Source organism: Lutra lutra, chromosome 1 (assembly GCF_902655055.1).
Source record: "Lutra lutra chromosome 1, mLutLut1.2, whole genome shotgun sequence".
Lineage (NCBI taxonomy): Eukaryota > Metazoa > Chordata > Mammalia > Carnivora > Mustelidae > Lutra > Lutra lutra.
Window position 1 is genome coordinate 188,211,021 of NC_062278.1, and position 23,000 is coordinate 188,234,020.

General features: G+C 39.2%; 1 protein-coding gene across 1 annotated transcript in view; it reads left to right on the forward strand.

Moving 5' to 3' along the window:
• The window catches only part of SUCLG2 (succinate-CoA ligase GDP-forming subunit beta), a 289,573-nt gene that overhangs the window by 125,774 nt on the left and 140,799 nt on the right, over window positions 1–23,000 (forward strand). Inside the window, exons 3-6 of the mRNA XM_047747177.1 lie at window positions 13,064–13,163; window positions 14,062–14,152; window positions 18,706–18,858; window positions 20,427–20,516. Of these exons, the coding sequence (XP_047603133.1) occupies window positions 13,064–13,163; window positions 14,062–14,152; window positions 18,706–18,858; window positions 20,427–20,516 (434 nt within the window). The remainder of the gene's footprint in view (window positions 1–13,063; window positions 13,164–14,061; window positions 14,153–18,705; window positions 18,859–20,426; window positions 20,517–23,000) is intronic.

The following is a 23,000-nucleotide window of genomic DNA, read 5'->3' on the forward strand; positions in this document are numbered from 1 at the left end:
ATGGTGTTACCCTTCTTTATGTGATTGGAAATTGTCATATTAAAATGCTAGGAGTTTGTGTGTAATGAGGCTCTGTGTGAAGGGGTTAACGCACAGTCTCTGGAATTATCTTTTTGGCTTAAAAATTCTGATTCTTCCTCTTGTTAGCTGTGTGAATAACACATAACTGAACCTCAGCTGTGTTGTTTGTTAAATGTAGATAATGAATATACTTAGTGCAAATGTCCTTCCATAATGAATGCCTCATAGACACTGTAAATGTGATTTCACAGAGCAAAGTTAAGTTTATAATTTATGATTATAAATGACCTTACGCTGACGGCCCACTATGTGCTTGGCACGCTCATGTGGTCATTTTCAGGGGAATGAGGCGCTCCCATTCTGCATCGTGCTGTGTGTGCTCTTCAGTGGAAACTTCCACACCAGAGAAGGTGTGAGGAGTGTGATTAGCACAACTGAGAGTGGCTTCATTAAAAGTGACAGAACTCCTCCCTGGTACTGTTGATCTTCCTTGGCCGGGCATCTCCTTTGGTCTAGAAGCCCCTTCAGAAAACTGGCATCTGCTTTGTTAGACTGTGTAATCCTGAATGTTAATTTTCCTCATTTTAAAAGGTATTCCCTTTGTGTAAGGCTAGGCTATCCCCTATTTGGGGCTTATCCCGTTTTTGCTCAATGGACCTGTGTCCTGGGAAATTCTTCTAAGGTAGTAGGCTCTCTCTCCTTCCCCACAGTCAAAATCATGTTTATGCATTATGACAGCCTGTACCAGCCTCGTGCTGGGAGGCCAAGGGAAATGGTCGGGAACCTGGGAGAGGCTGCCGCTGGATCCAAGGACACCAGCAGTGGAGGATGGAAGGACAATATTTCAGTTAATTCTGTGAGTGTGCTGTTTACTTCTGGGTGTCTGATATCACGCTGCAGGAAACTAAGGTGGAAAACAGTTAACAACTATGGTGTTGAGTGTAGTGTGGGGTATAGAACAAATATTGGCTACATTTTGAAAGGAGAATGAGCTCTCAGTGGGTAGGAGGAATAGACTTAGATACTAGTTTTCCAGCTGCAATAATGAAATGTGCATGAATCTTCACAGTAAATGATTAGTATTTTCAAAGGGTATCCTCATATTGGATGGTTTGATAGGTCAAGTGTGAAATAGGACTCAATCTCTCTGCCACACCAATACCACTGGAGAACTTAAAAGCTGCCAGAATTTTCTTTGAGTTTTACCAGATGTGGATACTAGCTCTTGGGTATTTTTCTGTGTTGTTCTGGGTGTTGCAATTCCAAAGTCAACTTAAAAAATATTATTATTTTTCCCCAGGAAGTAAAATGCATAGCAGTTTATGATTTCCTTAATTTCCTATTTGTAACACTTGGCCTGGCTCCCTCTAGTATGATTTCTTGCTTGAATGAGGCATTTTTTTTTTTAAGACGCTAAAAGTCCTAGCAAAAGAAAAGAAAAGAAAAGACTATTCTAGCTAGAATGCTTCAGAGATAATCAGAAAAAATATTGTGAAGACAGTCCCAAGAATATAGGTGTAGGTTTTCTGGTGTGTGAGGTTAGGTTTAGAACAGGTTGATATATCAAGCACTCCAATTCTTGGAGATATAAACATGTAAATCCTTATTTGAGTGTAAATCTGAGGAGGAGGTGATGGGAGGTAAAGTTTGAAGTCAGTGCTTATCTCTATGCCTATTGAACGGACTTGTTGAAAATGAAGACAGTGATCTTAGAATAGTTGAACATGCACTTGAGTATCTTGGATGTATTTACAAAACTAAGAAGAACAAGAGGAGGAAGGAAGTGAAGGGAAGGGGAGGAAGGACGGGAAGGAGGGAAGGAGGGAAGGAGGAAACCAAAGAAAGCTGTCATAGAAAAGGAAAAAGTATTTTTCCGACCTTCACAACCCTTGAAAGTCAACCAAATATAAACTCTTCCCAGTTCATGGAAATTCCACAGTTTCACCCTCCAGGATGCAATCCAAAGTCTTCTTTGTGTTTAACATTCAAGGAATAGACTTAGACTTTAGACACTATGAATGGATCTGGACAGGCAATAAAAGAACAAGACACTGCAATTTAAAACTCAGTGTAATTTGAAAGTGACATAACAAATGAGGCTGGACCTCAGTAGATGTGTGCATCATGGGCAAGGGGTCTGGGATCTCCCATCTCTCTTGGCATAGGTCATTCCTGGTCTCTGTTGAATGCCAGTGGGTCATACACCACTTTACCAATCTAACATGGAAAATAGAAAATGTCTGGGTTCTTTTTTATGGCAACATCACCAAGCCATTGTTTGGAATTCTGTATCTCTGGCATTTGGAATTGTAGCAGATTTTAAGTCTGGAATCTGTGTTTATTTGCAGGTTGGGAGTCAGTGGACATGTCCTTTATTATTGCTGCCGTTAAACAGTGGCATGGTTTGAATCTCATTGACCCCTTGGGAGCTGTTACAGGAGCCCTGTTTCAGAGTTAGCTTACCTGCTTTTGGTGTTTTTTTGTTGTTTGTTTGTTTGTTTTAAGACCACTATGATTAAATTATGGGCTATCTTAAAAGCACTTAGGGAAAAAAAACTAAATTTAACAAAGCCCATAAGTGTTTTTCTATTTATTTTCTGTTCTTGAATATAGGGAAATAAACTTAATATGGAGAGATTTTCTGAAGATCTGAAATAACAAATGTGAGTGATTTGCAGTACTGAATCTTGGTGTGCTTTACTGGTTTATTTGAGGTGGTGTTCTCATGATGTCTAATTTAAATAGATAACTAAGAAGCCTAGCAAATATAGATGGAAAAACAAAGTAACCTTTCTCAGTTGTTGACCCCTTCATGTCTTCACTTCCCAGCCCCGTCTAACTAGAAAACCCATCTCTTCCTTGACCTGGCACCATGTTCCCTTCTCACTACACTGTGTTCTTAACATTTATTACAGTCTTAATATTTATTAGTAATTGTATCTCTTTTCTTCAGGAGGTTTTAAGTTTCTGAAAGGCAGGGACCCTGACTTTTTTTTTTTTTAATCTGAATTTCCACAGAGTAGATGCTCAGCAGATGTTTGAAAAGGGTAGCACGTTCTCTAGTCACTCTTGGTTTTCTTGCATGACACTTTAGGATGCCATGTTGGTAGATGTGGAGCTGTGTTTCCCAAAGATGTCTTCTGGAGGCTTCTGCATATATAGGCATCCCTGACTCATATGATAGAGTTAAAAAGGCTGATATAGCAGGGAATATTGAAACAATCAAGATATACTACTATGGATAACTGTCTATGTTTGTCTCACATTTTAAGTTCTTATTTTTTATTTGTTTTTAGGACAACATGTGATAATTGGGAAAAAATGTAAATCAGTACTGAAAGGATATAATGCTCCACCTATAACACCAGTGCTTAGCCCCTTAAGATAACCTCAGTTAATATTTCAGTGTTCATTTAGATTTCATTGTGACTATATAACTAGTCGCAAATGTATTTGTTTTTTTAAATACTGATCATTAAGGTCTATTTGGAGCATATAGTGTGTGTGTGGACGTATTCCCATGTTTACACAAAAGATATATTTAATCATTGTTAATGGACATATAGTATTATATTATTTCCTTATGTGGCTATAAACAGTTTTTTTTTCCCAACTCCAAATGTCCACATGCTGATGGATATTTTGGCTCTTTTCAAGTGTTTCACTATTATAATTATGTTGCAGTGAAAGATCCTTATTTTTCTAGTTGATTTTCATAGAAATGAGAGTGCTCTACCAATAGAGCATAGAAAACCAATAGATTTTCTAGAGCACTGGCTTGGTGGACCTCCTAATTGTCTGAGAACATTCTAGGTGCTTTTTAACTCCGGTGACTTTTTCAGCAGTACAGAACAAGTACTCAGCCCTATTTCTTGATTTGCACTGGGCTCAGAGGCCTGCGAGAAAGATGTTGAGTGCACTCCCTGATTGGGAAATCAGACATAGGGGCCTGTCTGACAGATGGGTCTCTACGGAGCAGAGCTGGTTAGTGGAGGAGCTCTGTGAGATAATCTCTGTGAGTGAGGAAAGGAAGTGACCCTACAACTTTGAGGGCATAGAGGTCTTGGGGTTAGGGTGTGGCAGTGCATGACTGTGCCATTGTCCCCTAGAGAATGTGTGCATCTGGCACAGAGGCTGGCCTATAAAGGGAAAAGCTGTGTCACTGGGGGCTCAGCTACTTTTCTTGAACACTTGTGGGAAGCTGAAAGATCTTCCTTGATTGTGGCGAGGGAGAAGCCTAGAGGAAACCAGTGGTACTGTGACCATCGGTAGCAGAATGGTAGCACATGGCAGACTCCAGACAGTAGCATATGGCACCTCTCACCAAATAGAGGGCCAAGTAGAGGAACTGACATACCAAGACAAATAGGGAAAAGACAAGATTTCTGATCAAGAATGTGGGAGATCTCGGAATACTAGTAATATTTCTATGAAAGAGAAAGAAACATCTTTAAATCTGGGTGTGGCCAATGGTCAGATGACCACTCTCTGAGCAGGGGCCCAGCAGGTGGCAGAACTTCAGCGAGACCCCAAGTTTGAAGACTTGAAGTAGGCTTGAGTGCCTGAGATAAAAATGCTCAGTCACAGGCTGGATGAGCATAGAGTGCAGACAGAAACCAGGGAGACAAGAATGATTGACTCCTTTTTCCTGAGGGCACACTGAAGAGCCAAGTGTGTGAGCCTTCAGCTCTGGGGCTGGAGATGGGGTCGCTATCATTTTTTACCCCTATCAGCTCCAGAGCTGCTTTCACTGAACCTGGCCCACTGGCAAGGGGGAGGGGGTGCAATTACATCTGGGCAAAGACACCCAAGAATCAGTGCAACGGGCACATTCCCCAGAAGACCAGCAGGAGCATCCAGCTAAGACCAAGTTTATGGATCACACAGAACTGCAAAAATAGGGGAAGATAATATATAGAATTCATATTTTTTTCTCAAGATTTTTTAGTCTTTCAATTAAAAATATTTTTTTCCTTTTCAACTAATTTCTTATTTTTACAACTCTTTTTTAAAAAAATATTTTATTTATTTATTTGACAAAGAGAAAGACAGTGAGAGAGGGAATATAAGCAGGGAAAGTGGGAGAGGGAGAAGCATGCTTCCTGACAAGCAGGGAGCCTGATGTGGGGCCCGATCCCAGGATGCCGGGATCATGACCTGAGCCAAAGGCAGACACTTAACGACTGAGCCACCGAGGCATGCCTTAACAACTCTTTTTTAATTTTCATTTTTATATTTACATTTTATATACACATATTTTTTTCATTTTTGGCTTCCTTTCATTGTATTTGATTTTATTTTTGTATAAATATAAGTTTTTCTTTCTTTACAATTTTGGGATCTAGTTTCTTCTAATAAACAGAGCAAAATACACCCAGGATCTAGTGTATTGCTCTGTTCTGTTCACTTGTTTGATTATATTCTCTCTTTTTTCTTTCTTTTTTTTTCCCCCCAGTTTCTGATCTTTTCTGATTTGTTTAGTGTAAACTTGGTGGGGGTTGTTGTTGCTATTTTTGCAGTTTGTTCTCTTGTTCATGTATTCTTCTCTGGACAGAAGACAAAACGAACAAACTCACCCCAAAAAAAGAGAATAAGAGGCAGGACTAACTGCCAGGGACCTAGTCACTATGAACATAAGTAATATGTCAGAACTAGAATTCATAATAACGATTATAAAGATACTAGCTGAGCTTGAAAGAAGCATGAAGACACTAGAGAATCCCTTTCTGAAGAAATAAAAGAGCTAAAATCTAATCAGATCAAAATAAAAAAGGCTATTAATGAGATGCAATAAACAATGGAGGCTCTAAGAAAAACAAAAACAAAGGAGGGATAAAAACTTCCATTAAAAAAAAAATGGAGGCTCTAACTGCTAGCATAAATGAGGCAGAAGAGAGAATCAATGACATAGAAGACAAGATGATGGAGAATAAATAAATGAAGAAACAGAGATAAACAACTACTGGATCAAGGGGAAATATTTGAGAGATAAGTGATACCATAAAGGGAAAAAATATTAGAATAATTGGGGTCCCAGAGGAAGAGGAAAGAGAGGGGCAGAAGGTATATTTGAGCAAATTATAGATGTAGACTTCTCTAATCTGGGGAGGGAAATAGGCATTCAAGTCTAGGAAACAGAAAACCCCTCCCCAAATCAATAAAAATAGGTCAACACCTAGACATATAATAGTGAAGCTTGCAAATTTCGAAGACAAAGAGAAAATCCTGAAATCAGGTCCTTAACCTGCAGAGGTAGAAACATAAGGCTGGCAGCACACCTCTCCACAGAGACCTGGCAGGCCAGAAGGAACTGGCATGATATATTCAGGGTGCTAAATGAGAAAAATATGCAGCCAAGAATACTTAATCCAGCAAGGCTGTCATTCAGAATAGGAGAGATAAAGAGCTTCCAGGACAAAGAGAAACTAAAAGAATTTGTGATCACTAAACCCGCCCTGCAAGAAATATTAAAGGGGATCCTTTAAGCAAACAGAGAGCCCAAAAGTAACATAGACCAGAAAGGAACAGAGACAGTATACAGAAACAGTGACTTTACAGGTAATACGATGGCACTAAATTCATATCTTTCAATAGTTACTTTGAATGTAAATGGGCTAAATGCTCAAATCAAAAGACACAAGTTATCAGATTGGATTTAAAAAGTAATGTCCATTGATAGGATGTCTACAAGAGACTCATTTTATTATTCTTTTTTTACAAGATTTTTATTTACTTGAGAGAGATCACACAGAGGGAGAGGGAGAAGCAGACTTCACACTGAGCAGAGAGCCCAATGCTTAATCCTAGGACCCCGAGATCATGACCTGAGCCAAAGGCAGATACTTAACCAACTGAGCCACCCAGACAGCCGCTAAAATAAATAAATAAAATCTTTTTAAAAAGGAAATACATCTTTTTTTTTAAGATTTTATTTATTTTATTTTTTTTTATAGAGAGAGATACAGTAAGAGAGGGAACACAGCAAGCAGAGTGGGATAAGGAGAAGCAGGCTTCCCACCAAGCAGGGCTCCAGATGCGGGGCTCGATCCCAAGACTCTGGGATCGTGACCTGAGCTGAAGGTAGATGTTTAATGACTGAGCCACCCAGGCACCCAAGCAATACATCTTTTAATTTAATAGCCAACATGTAAGATTGTTTTATTAGTCTTAAACTATAGAAAGAATAAGATATTATAATTGAATTGAGCTTTTCTGAGGAAACTTCTGTCTAGCTTTAAAAATTTTGTCACCAATGAAGTCTGTATTAATAGTTATGAAAGCAATTAATAACATCAGTGATATGATCATACGAGTAGGCTAGTTTATCATTACAGATTTTAATGAGAGCTGTAATATAATAATACATATGTAATATTTTTTAAGTATGGCAATATGAAAAGATGATTTGTCAAACTTTAATTTAGAAACTTTTATAGGAACTAAAATTAAAATTATTTCCTTGAAAGCAAAATGTGTTGTCTTATGATCACATTATTACCTAAACTGTTCCAGGTGGTATTATCATGCCCCTACACTCTCCAGATGAAGGAATTACTTTAGATATTATGGAATTAATTGACTATAATATTTGATAGGAAATTTAAGATTTAAAACTTATATAAAAGCTTTATCAGTGAAGGATTTCTTAATGTAACATAAGGTCTCCCTGGAGTGCCTGGATGGGTTACTTGGTTGAGCATCTCATTGTTGGCTTCAGCTCACGTCATGATGGCAGGGTTGTGAGATGGAGCCCCACATGGGGCCCCTTGATGGGTGTGGGGCTCCTTTAAGATGCTCTCTCTCCTCCCTCTCTCTCTGCCCCTCCCCCACTCACTCACTCTCTCTCTCTCAAACAAACAAAAAACTACTAAAATAATGTCTCCCTAAACAACTTCCTATTTGTTCTTGTCACAAAACCCTTATCTGAGAGATGGCCCTAGTTCCATCTTTTACTTTAAAAATGACTGTTTCAGGTATATGCAATTTAAATCTTTGATGGGTAGCAGTGTGGTGGGGATCCAAGTATCTCTTGGGGATCCAGGTATCAATCAAGGGATGTAACCAATGGTGAAATAGTTTATTCTGATGTCTTGCATACTTGAAGTTCTTTGTTCCAATGTGGGGCACGCCCATGTCAGACATGTTGAAAATTGAAATAATTGTTTTAGTTTCAGGGATGCCACTGAGCATATGGAAAGAGTCATTGCAATATTATCTAATTCCCAGTGACCGCATTACAACTTGAGGAAATAGGACTCCATCCACAGGAGATATTACAATAATCAAAGATAGGTAATTCTCCAATTTTAAGTCTGGGTTTTAGGGTCATCATGAGATCACAGAAGTTAACTCATTTTCTTTGGGAAATTGGCACTTAGGCCTCTACCTTATCACCCTGTAATTGTATGTCCTTTACAAAGTTTCCTCTTTCTGTAACGTCTTCGACTCTTCTTTCTTCACCCTCCTCCTTCTCCTTGCCTTCCAGTAGTAGGTCAATCTGAAATACATTGTAACTTTCTCAATTAAGAATCCTGTCAAACCTCATGAAAGTTGATCACCATGCTGGAAATTATGCCATGCAATTGTGCTGAAAACTGGGTATTTCAATTTTGCTCCTGCGGTGAACCGTGGAATTTGTACTTCCCCCAACAGCTCCAGTGTTACCAGCTCAAAATAGATGATCACCTTCGTAGCCTCCATCCATACAGTGCTGCATTTACATTTAGGAAGCTGTTACGTTTTTGAAGAGAGCAATGTTGAATTCACTAAACTTGTTTTAAGAAGATAGTTGAAAATAACATTCTTATTGATACTCCTGATGAACATTTTCAGACATTTTCTAGGTCCTTTTGCATTGTGGTTCTAAACTGTTTCTTATTATTTTGTATAAGTATATTTTCTGAATGCCATCTCTAAAAAGCAGAGTGAAGTAGTTTTATAAAACTTGTCTGATTAAAAACATTTCATACTTATTCTCTTTAGGTTATGCTTTCCTTAATGAATTTATTTTTTTTCTTTTAGATTTAATAATGCTTCCAAGGGTATTTATTATCCAGCCTGGGACTATTGGGAGACTATAAAAATTGGTATAAAACTGTGTTACTGTAATTAGAATGACACTTGTGGTAAGGAATGAGAAGAAAACATTTGAGAAAGCATTATTTTAATGTGGCTAGTAGAATCAAACAAGAAGATCACAGCATGGGTTTTTTTAGGCTTCCTAAATGGCTACAGATATTATTCTCATAAGTGATATGGTAGTTGAGAATCTTACACACTTAGAAGCTTATCAAATATGTTGCTTACAATTCTTCTCCTAAAATGTATATAAATTACAGTAACTGGTTCCCATCTAACCAAGCAGAATCCTAGTCGTTTGTGAGCACTTCATTATCACAAACTCACCAGAAAAGAAAGAAAATAAAGTGAATTCACTGCACATTCAGGCTGCTGCATGTTTAAGAGTAGTAGTTATGGGCAAGGAATTCAGTGTTATACACACTCAGGTTTTACTAACTTGGACTCGGTAATATGGTTATCAGTATGTAAGTGCACTATCTTTCCATACAAAATCTTTCAGAGTAGCTATTTTTTCTCCCCTCTGTCTCTTTTTTAGCTTGTTATCCTAAAGTACGGTTAAATCATCTTGTGTTAGACAAAAATTGGGTTTCATGTCAGGGATTTTTTTTTGTAATTTTATTTGGGATTAGGAAGATAATGTGAAAAACAAACAAAAAACAACTCAGAAATTTGTGTATTTGGAGAAATCAGATCTTTAAATAAAATGGAAACTGTGACATTGTGTGAAATCAACTTGATTAATACTGAATGAAAAGACCAGATACTGTTCAGTAGGATTTAGCCACTTAATTTTCAGCCCTTTGAGTAAATAACTGAGTAAATAACTAAATTACTTCATGTGAATTTCAGTCCAGATGAGAAAAACTTGCTTTTCTTTGGGCTATTGACATACTATACTGATTTAGCACTTGAGTTCTAACAAGAGGAGATGATTTTAGTGAACTTATTTTTGGCCTGGGTTATAAGATGCAGGAGATGTACCTAGATTGGATATAGTCTTTTCCTTTGTCTTTTGACACTTGTCCCAGTATGGATGCCCAGTCTCCAAGTGGCTGTTCAGTCTACCAGCTTGGTGGCATGGAGTCCTTTGACGCATGGTCAAATGGTGATACGTGTAATTGACAACACTTCACTGAGGCTACAACTGTTCCTCTGTCTTGATGGTTTGTGCCTAAGGCTGATTTAATTAAGCCTATGTAGTGCCAATTAACAATGCCCAATTAGGTATTCTGTCTGGCTTTCAACTTTTGCCGCTGGAAAGCTCGTAAAGAAAAGCATCTCTTTCTTTTGGATGACAAGCATATGAAAATTGATAATGGCAGTGGAACACTGGTTACCATTTTTAAAGAATTTGAAGTGATCACAATTAAAAATTTGAGTAGACAGCAAAAAGTATTTTTTCTACTTGTTGTCTTCAAAAGAGAATTAAGAAATGTCTTCTAAAAAGACAAATTCCAAGGGGCGCCTGGGTGGCTCAGTGGGTTAAGCCACTGCCTTCGGCTCAGGTCATGATCTCAGAGTCCTGGGATGGAGCCCCGCATCACATCGGGCTCTCTGCTCAGCAGGGAGCCTGCTTCCTCCTCTCTCTCTGCCTGCCTCTCTGCCTGCTTGTGATCTCTCTGGCAAATAAATAAATAAAATCTTTAAAAAAGAAAAAAGACAAATTCCAAATGTCATTTTTGGTTTAATTGCTGAAAACAATTAGTGATGATAGCTATCATGTTTTGACTTCTTTTAAATGTGCCAGGCATTGAGATAAGCACTTTACCTACTGTTTTTTGTTTATTACTCACATCATCCTACCACTGGCGATTACTTCATTATAACCATGTTACGGACAGGCAAAACACTTCTACCTCTCTGAGCCTCATTCTCTTCCTGTCTATGAAGAAAGTGATGGGCAGAGGTTGGAAAGTTTAGGTATGTTTAACTCCACAGTCCTTGCTCTTACTGCTGTCCTTACATGCCGTGGCCTGTACAAAATAAATTAGTTCTACTTGGTTTCTTTCCTCGTGCGTTTTCTCATAATAAGTTGTCGTCATAGCTAGTTCATTACCCACTTAGACTGAGCCAGTTTGTAAGACGTGGGTTTGACGGATGTTATAATGGTTCATATCTATGGCAGCGGCAAGTGTTGGAGGGCGGCAAGGGCATCAGTGAAGGTGCTCTGCTTGCTTCTGAGGGAAAGTGCACCCTAGTTTCCTGAGTGTAAGCAAATAGAGGAGAAAGGAAGACCAACCAATAAAGACAGTGAATCCTAATAATCTGACTACATCATCTGGAGTGGTGTCATACCCAGTGCTGTCATAATGCCAGATGTTTCTGTAGCTCCCTGTTGCCTTCATGATAAAACCCTCTGTGGCTCCTTCTCTGGGAATCTTTGTCTGCTTGCCTTGAGTAACAAGAACCATAACAGAGATAGCTAAAATGGCCAACACTCATGGAGGAGTCCTCACCTCACGTGAATGGTGGCAGACACAGAAAACTTATTATTAATATTACTTATCCATATCTGCCCAAGTGGCAACGATCCTTTTGATTCTTTATAATATAGTAAAGTAATAAAATGAGCTAACTGTGGCAGTAGTCTTTCATTAATCATAAGAGTTTTCAGGCTCTTGAGATAAAGTATTCGCATGTATGATTTAATTCTCAGCGAAGTCCCATAGCTTCTTCACAATGGAGTAAACTGAGTCTCGGAGACATTAAGTAACTTGCCAGTGGTCAACAGTGGGATAAGAGATGGAGGCCTGATGGCAGCCCAGTCTGCAGATTCTGAACCTACTGTTAAACCAGAAAACTCATACAACCTTATGAAGATTAACTTAGTTTTCTGCATTTAGATGAAGATGAATGACCGACAGAGAGTGCCAGCTGTGACCAGAAGAAATGTACTATTTGTTTTATGAAACCTGTTGGATTTGAAAGCTGCCTGTTTTTTCTCTTATTTTTCTTTCCATGGATGTGCGAGGGGTAGGCAGCTGTCCTATTTGCTGAAGACCTCATTTCTGTCACTGGACTGCTTCACACATGTAGCTTTTGAGCCAGGCCCATGAAGATATTTGAGCTTACGAGTTGGTTCTCAAAGGTCAAAAGCAATCACATCCCCCATTCCTTGAGTGTGTCAAGAAGTGAAAATCCCTTGGGCGCCTGGGTGGCTCAGTGGGTTAAAGCCTCTGCCTTCGGCTCAGGTCATGATCCCAGGGTCTTGGGAGTGAGCCTCGCATCGGACTCTCTGCTCAGTGGGGAGCTTGCTTCCCTCTCTTTCTCTGCCTGCCTCTCTGCCTACTTGTGATTTCTGTCTGTCAAATAAATAAAATCTTAAAAAAAAAAAAGAAAGAAATGAAAATCCCACCTAGGATGTGGGAGTTTTGTTACCCTGCCAACCTTCAGAAATATTACCTGCTTTCAATTTTAATCCATTTCTTTCTCCCTCAACCAGTCCCATCAATATCTAGAACATCTACTCAGAAATCTGTTGGTTTCCAAGAATACAGTTATTAACTACTCCCTTTGCATCTTGTCTTAAACCTCTCCCCCATGTACTCCAGCCTTCCCTTTGACATCTCAGCTGGCTGACAGGTAGTTAGCTTTTCTGACTGGCAGATTAGTGCCTCTGCCACATGGGAGTGTCATTACACAGTAAAATTAATACCTCTGGCCTGGATTTCTTTAGCATCTTCTAACACTCAAAAGATCAAGGGAACATATGCCTTGTTTTCTCTTGGGATGGTTATTAAATTAAACTGGTAGGAAATATTTTAATATCCTCGATAAAGACTTTGTATTTGGGTGCCCTGTTGTTTTTTTGAAGTTCCTTATGCCTTTATTTTCAAAGTTAGTTTAAGTGAGCTTTTACTGTTTTTGGAAGGTGAATGCACTTCCATATTGCTTGTTGCTGAAAATAAATAAATAAATAAATAAGTAAAATCCACTACCAACTCTGGGTTTTCTTTTTCAGATGCAAAAGAATTTGTTTTAAAAGCCCAGATCTTAGCTGGAGGAAGAGGAAAAGGTGTCTTCAGTAGCGGTTTAAAAGGAGGCGTTCATTTAACAAAAGAGTAAGTCTGGACATTTTAATTCTGTGTCTTTGGGCTAAGCAGTTATGGGAGATTTTGCTCATGACTGAAGGAAGCACTGAGAGAGATGGTCGGAATGGGGTTGGGAGCAAAAGGTAGCAAAAAAGGAAATGAATTAAAGGTAAGAGGGCTCTGTGGTGCCCATGTGTTCTTTATCTCACAAAAGGATTTTTTTCTCTACTAATTGGTGAAAACTCAACACTCCTTCTGTTGTACACAATCAGTGATTCATCATAAATGTTGAAAACAACAACATAAATGCGGCCTCCATAGTGTCACTTCCCTATTCTAGAACCCACAGTAGCTCCCCAATACCAATGGCTTCAGTTGTCCCTCCTGTATGATAGTCCAAGCCTTCGGGTATCAGGGCCCAGCACTGCCCACTTTTCCTTTCCTTTCTGTCACTTATCTTTTCATCATCTACTTTGAATCTCACCCTCTCCCTTGTGCCCCTCAGTGGCCAATACTTCTCACACTGCCCAAGTCAGGTCTTTGTTATTGACCTCATATCTAAATCTGTTATGCATTTCAGCGTGTCTTTCTACTCTGAAAGTAACTTATTTTGGGGAGAGAGAATAGCAGAGGGAATCAAGAATCTCCCTTCCCTCCCCTCCCCTTCCTTCCCCTTTCCCTGCCCCCTTTCCTTCTCTCCTTCTTTTCTCCCCTCCCCTCCCATCCCTTCCTTTCTCTTTCCTCCCTCCCCGTCCATATGTATTTTGTTCTCAGTGAGCATCCGGTACAGGGCTAGCACCTAGTACATGAGCAGAAAGCCCTATGGACTTGATGAGTGTGGAGCTGGACATGAGGACATGGCATGCAGTCTGCTTTAAAATAATTTTCAGCATAAACGTTGATTTTTTTTCCTTTCTCTCTCTCTCAGCCCTCAAGTTGTGGGACAGCTGGCTAAACAGATGATTGGGTATAATCTAGCAACGAAACAAACTCCAAAAGAAGGTGTAAAAGTTAACAAGGTAATACAAATGCTGTGGGTCATTTTCTATGTATGTGTTAGAAAGAAGAAGAGAAAATCTTATTTCAGTTTTGACAACCTGGATGAAGCACTACACTTTGGTGATACACCATTTTATTTTTTAAACCTCCTATGATCTGTTTAGGTTGTGGTATGACTTTGAGGAGAAACGTAGGGGTTCTGTAATAGTACGAGTGTTTATTATCATTAGCATTTAGTAAAAGTAGGTGTGGGTGAGTGATGGAATCAAAGGCTTTCCCTTCCAGAACACAGGCCCAGGTTGTTTAAAGCTGAACAGGCTTTGAGTGACAGCTCTTACTCCTCGGTGTGGACATTCGCTGCTCCTCCATAACCCCACCCTCGTCCTGCGAATCAGAGTTACCTGCTGTGATTAGTTTTCTAAGGGTCGCTTTACCTTACTTTGAGATTAATACCACTGAAATCCACTATTATCACTGCATGTATCATGGGTGAGTGGTCTGCTGGGGTTCCCAAGTGTCTCTAGGGGGCACCTCATGCACATACGCACACACGCAGAACATAAAACCCGAAATCAAGTGGCCCGCCTCAGTCATAAAATCATGGGTGCAGAGCCAAGGCCAGAACCTAACTCTGCTCTTGTCAGCCTATCCACCTTATACACCCTCCTGGTATGCAGAGATACCACTGCTGGCTACTTGATTTATAGGACTCAGTTCAAAAACATACAGGGGCCTTTGTTCAAATTTCAAGTCTGCTCCAGCAAAACATTACACCAAAAGACCAAGATGAGAACCCTTCTGAGCGTTGGCTCCTGTGTGATGACAAGATCCCACACCCCAGTCCTGGCAGGCACAGATGGTTAGAAGATGCTGTCATAACAGGGAATGGGGGACCCAGGCTTTTGGGGAGTCTCTCTCTGCTTGTGGACACAGCATCACTGATGATGGTCTCCACCATCAGTGTGCCTGCGTGGGGAACCTGAGGCCGTGTATTCTGTTTTCAATTTCTCAGAGTGAAAAGGGTAGAAAATTTTCGAGATGACCAAAAAAACAAAAAATTGCCAGTTGGTTCTTAGTGTACCATGGCGGGGGCTCTCTTGGGTCTCTCTTGGTCTGAAAGAGGGAGATGGAAATCCTGGTCATCATTAGCTCCTTCATTCCGAGAACTTAAAGCTTTTATAAACGTCAAGATAGCATACCAAGGAAATGGGTTGTGGTGATTTCCCTTTCCCACTCCTTCTCAGATCTAAGAACTGTTCTAAAACTCAAAGTGTTTTGTTTTGACTTTTGTTTGGCCCAACACAGTGCTTTTATTTGCCTTTTAAATCTGGTTATGAGTCTTTACCTATGTTAACTTCTTCAAAATTTGTCCACAGAGGACATGATTAGTGTTTTTGTTTGTAGGAATTCGTTGTTTTATATGGCTATATGAGTTTTTAGATTAGAGTTTGTGGTACTTTTTAAAAACATATAAAAATACCTAAAGCAGATTCACGCTGTATGGTAACGCATAAAATTAGTTTGGAGATAGGTTTCTGAAAGGCTGGCGAGAAGTGTATGCTTGTACATTGAGTCATTGCCAGGAAACGGCTATAATGTGTTGTTTTTTTAAGTAGTGTATTGTTTTTTTCCTCTGATTGTAAAAGTAATTCAAACATGTAAAAAATTCCAATCTTACAGAAATATAAAAATTTGAAAACAGAAATTCTTTGGCTTCTCACCCCCTTGAAATAATGGCATATATCATGTCTGTCCTTTTTCTGTGTACAGTTTATGTTACCACATTCCTATAACAATAACATTGTGTACAACTTTAAGGAACATGGATTTTTTTCACTTATGAAATCTTGGACAGTAGATAGAAGTCCCCCCATTATAGAAACTTTAGATTTCTAAGATTATTTGAGAAGTTGTATAAACACATACATACATCGTACACTTTGGATATTTTTTTCTGAGTCTGTGCCAATGCACTTCTCTTGTGTTCCCTTGGGTAATAATATGGGAGGTGAGACTGTTCCGCTCACCACATTCTTCATGATGCAGTACCAGCAAAGGTTACTACTCTACAGCGAGAGAAGTGGAAGAACCGAGTATATTTTTAATCTTTTCTAATCACAGTTCTGTTACAAATAATTTGTGTGCTAACACTCATCCACAGATCACAGTTTCAATAGCATGAGATGAAAAACAAAAACCAACCAACCCGGTTCAGTGGTCCAGAAGTTCCCCAAAGCTTCCCATCCTGGAGAACTCCACAAAAAGGTTGTGTTATGATGTTTGTGTCAGTCACAGATGAAGTCACATTTCTGAAGTGTATCAGCTCAAGTTCTCATGGGATGAGTGTTCATGGAATCCATTTAGATTCTCTCTGCAACAATGCTTAATATATTCTGACTTCCTGGGCCATATGGAGGGCATGGTAATGTCAAAAAACTGATCTCAAAATAATGTATCTTGAATTATCCACTGATAATCATAATTTTCCCGGGACTGTTTTCTTAAAGAGTCATACATTATTTCTACCAAGCAGGAGACTTTGGAGACAGCAGCTGGTCTTTACAAATAGAAATTTGATGGAATGCAGAGCACATCTGTCAACATTTTAGAAGATTAAGAATAGGACTCTTGAATGACATCCTAAAAAGTTACAGTGTTGTGTTGCTTCTCAGAATAACTACTGAAAATCGTTAAATTTCCTTCTCTAGACTAACTCTTATTAGAAAGTGAACAGAAAACAGCATGCTTCTGTGAAAATCCCAACACCGTGTGCCAAGAAGTATTTCTTACATAGTCATGAGTTACCATTTATGATAAAAGAATCAATATGAAGCCTCCTATATTTTATTTTTAACTGGTGATGTGTTTGAAAAGAAGTTCTGTATTCATTACTTCATAGCTTTTTAGACCATAGATCATATATTTATCCCATTACATGTGTCTTAAAAATTAGTGGTTTGATGGCATCTGGGTAGTTAATATGTATGCTGTTTAATCTGTGACTTTTTTTGGTGAAATCTTTTACTGAACTACTTTCAGGAAAAGCAATGAAAGTGCTTTTATTATTTTCACTACTAGTAGTGATTAGTTATTAATATTCTTTTTTTTTTTTAATGATCAAAGATGTCTTTTACCAGGGTTTTTTTTTTTTTTTTTGGAGTGTCAGCTGGTACAGCCTCTCTCTCTATGGCAGTTTGGTAGTACTTATCAAAATTGCAAATATGAAGAGTCTTCTGGATACCTTATCTACAGGGATACTAGAACACATAAGCAAAGGTATATATATAAAAATAAACACTGAAGTAGGCTTTTAGAGATATGAAGTCCACATAAGTGACTGTCAGTTGGGACATAATTAAATAAATATTGACATATAAGTACCATCTAGTCACAAAGAAGACAGAGGACCTTGGAGAGATCTCCAAGTTGCAGTACTAAGATTAAGAACAAGAGAGGGGCACCTGGGTGACTCAGTGGGTTAAGCCTCTGCCTTCAGCTCAGGTCATGGTATCAGGGTCCTGGGATCGAGCCATGCATCGGGCTTTCTGCTCATCAGGTAGCCTGCTTCTCCCTCTCTCTCTGCCTACTTTTGATCTCTCTCTATGTGTCAAATAAATAAAATCTTAAAAAAAAAAGAATAAGAGAAGAGAAAAGAGGCATTCACATATATATAATATGCTTCCATGTGTAGGATGTCCCCACTACTCTAATGCTTGTAAATGCATGGGAAAGAGATACAAAGTTAACAGTGGTTTTTCCTGGTAGGCCTGCCACACAGTTGCTGAGGCTGTGCTGAGCAAAAGGACAGCGGGCTGAGACAGTGAGCACAGAATGCAATCCTTCCATCCCCTTGCCTCTTGCCTAGGCATGGTCCTGGCATGCACAGGATCATGGCCTCCCGGACAAAGTTGCTACTTTTTCTGATGATCACATAGGTTCCATATAGGCTCCTGATCACCCTCTCTCCTGATGCCCAAGGGCTGTGTATGTGCAGCATGGGGGTGCTGTCACTATCTTGTGTATATACTTTTGGTACCTTTTGCATTATTTTTGAACAAGCAAAAAATATATTTGTAATTTTAAAGAAAGTAGAAATTGAATTAAAAATACAGTGATCCACGAGATAGAGGTATACAAACATAGGAAGCATCAGACGTACTGTGGAAAGTTGGCAACTAACTTGGTTTTCCACCAGTGCGATCTGAGAAAAATCAGTGTAGTAAAAATCATGTACGTACAGTTAATGTCTCAAATTAAAATAACAACTGCTTCCCCGGAGTTTTTCTTAAGTGTCAGGGTTTCTCAAGGAAGAAAAAGAGAAGATTAGAGTAGGAAGGTTCCTTGAGGCAAACTGAATACCTGTCACTTGAGCAAGTTAGCAGGATCAATTACGGAGGTGCAGATGGGCATTCTTTACCATGAGGGCAGAACTCTCAAATCTCCGGACGCTAGCTCACTGGGTTTAAAGAGCCTGAAAATGAAGCTCTTTGATTTGTATAGCAAGTTTATATGTATTTCCAGGTGGAACTCAGCTCAATGCTGAATTAATTTGACTTTCTCACTAATATGGCAGGTGATGGTTGCTGAGGCCTTGGACATTTCCAGAGAAACCTACCTGGCCATTCTGATGGACCGGTCCTGCAATGGCCCAGTAATGGTGGGCAGCCCTCAGGGGGGCGTTGATATTGAAGAGGTGGCAGCTTCTAATCCAGAACTTATTTTTAAGGTATCTTAAGATTCCTGGCTATGCTGTGTTCATTGATTATTGTTGCACAAGCTGTTAAAGATTTAATGTGCAGTCTGAGGCTGGTAATAGTACATTCGCTTCTGGGATTTATGGCACGAAGACTTGAATCCTTTTTCTTAACTGAGTGCTTAGTTGAAGTTGGGTAGAATGAAGGTATTCCCTATCCAAGGCCTTCTTCTTTGCTTTTTCCTTCTCTTCCTTTATTCATCCTTTCTGCTTTTTCTTCCTTCCTCATTTCTTCTATCCACACAGCCCCAGGAATTAACCAATAGGGGAGGACTGTGAGTTTTCCATTTCTCTGGGTTAACTCTACCCCACTTCATAGTATGCAGGATCCAGAAATTCTCTCCTAGGAGACTGAATGTGAGTTAGAGACTGCTTCCATGTCTCCCAGTACTGCTGATATAAAACGGAGTCCTTCAAAAGTCCAGATTCTATCAGTTTGTTTCAATCCTTTAAATCTTGCCCTTCATTTCTAGCCACAGATCTGGCTGAGGTCAGATCCTAACCAGCCCGCAAGTGTCTCAGTGTTTCTATGCCTCATTTTCTGAATCACTAAAGTGGAAATGGGGGTAATTTCCACCCCATAGAATTGTGAGGAGGAATGAGGTTAATGTGTAAAAAGTGCTTCTCAACCTACCTCATTTGTAAGAAGAAGCATCTATGGTCTTGAGAACTGTAATTCTGTTTTTTTTTTTTTTTTTAATTCTGAGTTCTTAATATCAAAAAAATCATGTTATAAATTTTTACCAGAAAAAAAAGAAAAAGAAATTTTTAGCAGAAGGATTCATTATTTCTTTTAGAAAATGATTTTGTTTCCTGTCAAAAAGTGAGAATTTTATTTCCCGAACCTCTTTGTTTAGATCAGGTACTGATATTCTGGTGGCTGGTATTAGAATTTTTTCACCAATATCACATCTTTAGCTTAACTGCCTTGGAAGTTAAATTGAGACTTTACATGTTGGCTTACCAATAATGCCTAGCCATTTTCAAAATTAATGTGATTTAAACAAGCCAATCCATTTGTGAAGAGAATACATGAGATAGTGTATATGAAGAGCACTTTGTATCTTGGAGAGAATGGCGCTTTGTAGAGCTAAGGTATTATTAATAATTATCCTCATCAATAGACTGTTTAAATCATATGGTAATATTTAACCTATGTATGACAGGCTCTAAACTTAACAGCAATGTTAGGCAGGAAAACCTTACTTTGGAATCTTTCCCAAAAATGTCATAAAAATTAACTGACTAAATATTCGTCAGTGCCATCTGTATAGTAATTAAAAGTGAAAACTGGCATCCGATTGTCTTGTCAGCATGCCACCCTGAAGAATTATATAGTTTTTGGAAAGGCTGTTTTTTAGATGGTCTGCTAATTAAAACATACCCTATAGGCAGCTGCGGTAGCCCTGCTCAGAGATCTTTGGAAAGGTGCCACACTTTAATTACTCATTTTGCAAATAAATACTAAGCATTTTCCTTCAAGGTTGTGAATCTTTTCATTTGCCTGTCTGAATTTTCGTTCTTTGATTCATTTTTACTAGGAGCAAGTTGACATTATGGAAGGGGTAAAGGACAGCCAAGCTCAGCGGATGGCAGAAAATCTAGGCTTCCTTGGGCCTTTGAAAAACCAGGTACCTGAGTATGTGGAGGCCACTGTGAATGACTTGTTTCAGAAAGCATTTACTACCTTGCTTCCTTTTCTCTGATATCTGTGACTCCCAGGACACAGGATGATTTATTGTTTGACAGCTGTGCCCCCATTGTTTATGACAAAGAACACTATTTCCCTTGTATGCCAGAACAGGATGCTGCTGAGATGTGTTCCTGTGTATGTGGGTATGTGGGCACGGGTGAGTGTTGCACACAGACACGTGCATTTTGCTGTGTGTGTCAGTCTCACACACTAACTGCGGGGTTAGTGCAGCCCAGGAATTAGACCAGGCCATGGAGGCTTAGACACACGGGCTGTCGAGTCAGGCAGACCTGAGTTTGAATCAAGCTCTGCCTCCCAGGATGCGTGACTCTGCCTATCTAAACATTAGTGTCATCATCTGTGAAACGGGGCATATTGTCAGGATTGAGCACGCTGATGTGGGGAAGTGCTTATTCAGTACTCCAGAAAGGTCAGCTGTTGTTGTTACTAATAATACACATTACTTAACTAATTGCTATTCTTTCATAGCTAATGGGATTTGAGATGAATATTAATGGTCTGAAAGTGATATTTCACTGAAAACAGCTTAAATTATGCCAATTTAATAATTATACCCCTTGGCTTCAAAGACAGAAAAATTGTCCTCAGAGCTGTTGAGTGAGAGAATTTTTCTTGAGGATCAAAGTCCTGCATTGCCCTTGGTCCAGCCCACGGAGCCTGATTGTATGTTTACATAAACAAGCTTCTTTGTCTCACAATTAAATCAGAACTTACTGGCTGTTTTTATTTTTATTTATTGATTTATTTTTTACAAATAAGACATGTGCTTTTATTATCGTGCATATTTATAAACTTGCTGGTTTGAATAACTGACATTGGTCCTCCCATCATCATATGAATGACATCATTTTTCTGAATAGATCTGAGTATTTTTCAAATCTGTTTATACTTATCTCTCACTCCTGCCCTTGACATTTTTTTAAAATTTCTTTTCAGTGTAACAGAATTCATTGTTTATGCACCACACCCAGTGCTCCAGTACGTGCCCTCCATAATACCCACCACCAGGCTCCCCCAACCTCCCACCCCCCACCCCTTCAAAATCCTCAGATTGTTTTTCAGAGTCCATAGTGTCTCATGGTTCATCTCCCCCTCCAATGTCCCTCAACTCCCTTCTCCTCTCCATCTCCCCATATCCTCCGTGTTATTTGTTAGGCTCCACAAATAAGTGAAACCATATGATAATTGACTCTCTCTGCTTGACTTATTTCACTCAGCATAATCTCTTCCAGTCCTGTCCATGTTGATACAAAAGTTGGGTATTCATCCTTTCTGATGGAGGCATAATACTCCATTGTATATATGGACCATGTCTTGTTTATCCATTCGTCTATTGAAGCGTATCTTGGTTCTTTCCACAGTTTGGCCATTGCTGCTATGAACATTGGAGTACAGATGGCCCTTCTTTTCGCTACATCTGTATCTTTGGGGTAAATACCCAGTAGTGCAATTGCAGGGTCATAGGGAAGCTCTATTTTTAATTTCTTGAGGAATCTCCACACTGTTCTCCAAATTGGCTGCACCAACTTGCATTCCCACCAACAGTGTAAGAGGATTCCCCTTTCTCCACATCCTCTCTAACACGTGTTGTTTCCTGTCTTGCTAATTTTGGCCATTCTAACTGGTATAAGGTGGTATCTCAAAGTGGTTTTAATTTGAATCTCCCTGATGGCTAGTGATGATGAACATTTTTTCATGTGTCTGATAGCCATTTGTATGTCCTCATTGGAGAAGTGTCTGTTCATGTCTTCTGCCCATTTTTTGACATGATTATCTCTTTTGTGTGTGTTGAGTTTGAGGAGTTTTTTATAGATCCTGGATATCAGCCTTTAGTCTGTACTGTCATTTGCAAATATCTTCTTCCATTCTGTGGGTTGCCTCTTTGTTTTGTTGACTGTTTCCTTTGCTGTGCAGAAGCTTTTGATCTTGATGAAGTCCCAAAAGTTCATTTTCGCTTTTGTTTCTTTTGCCTTCGGAGACATATCTTGAAAGAAGTTGCTGTGGCTGATATTGAAGAGGCTACTGTCTATGTTCTCCTCTATGATTCTGATGGATTCCCATCTCACGTTGAGGTCTTTTATCCATTTCGAGTTTATCTTTGTGTACAGTTAAGAGAATGGTTGAGTTTCATTCTTCTACATATAGCTGTCCAATTTTCCCAGCACCATTTATTGATGAGACTGTCTTTTTTCCACTGTATACTGGCTGTTTTTAACTCCTACATGACTAAGAGAAACCACCTTAGTAACCCTAGGTCCTGTGTATGTATATGTGAGAGAGAGCATGTATGTGTCACAGTGTGTACGTGTGAGTGTGTATATGTTTCCCTGGGGCTCCAGATGGTTACAGAGCATTTCCTTTAATTTATTTGGGCAACATTCCTCTAAAAGAACAGATTTCA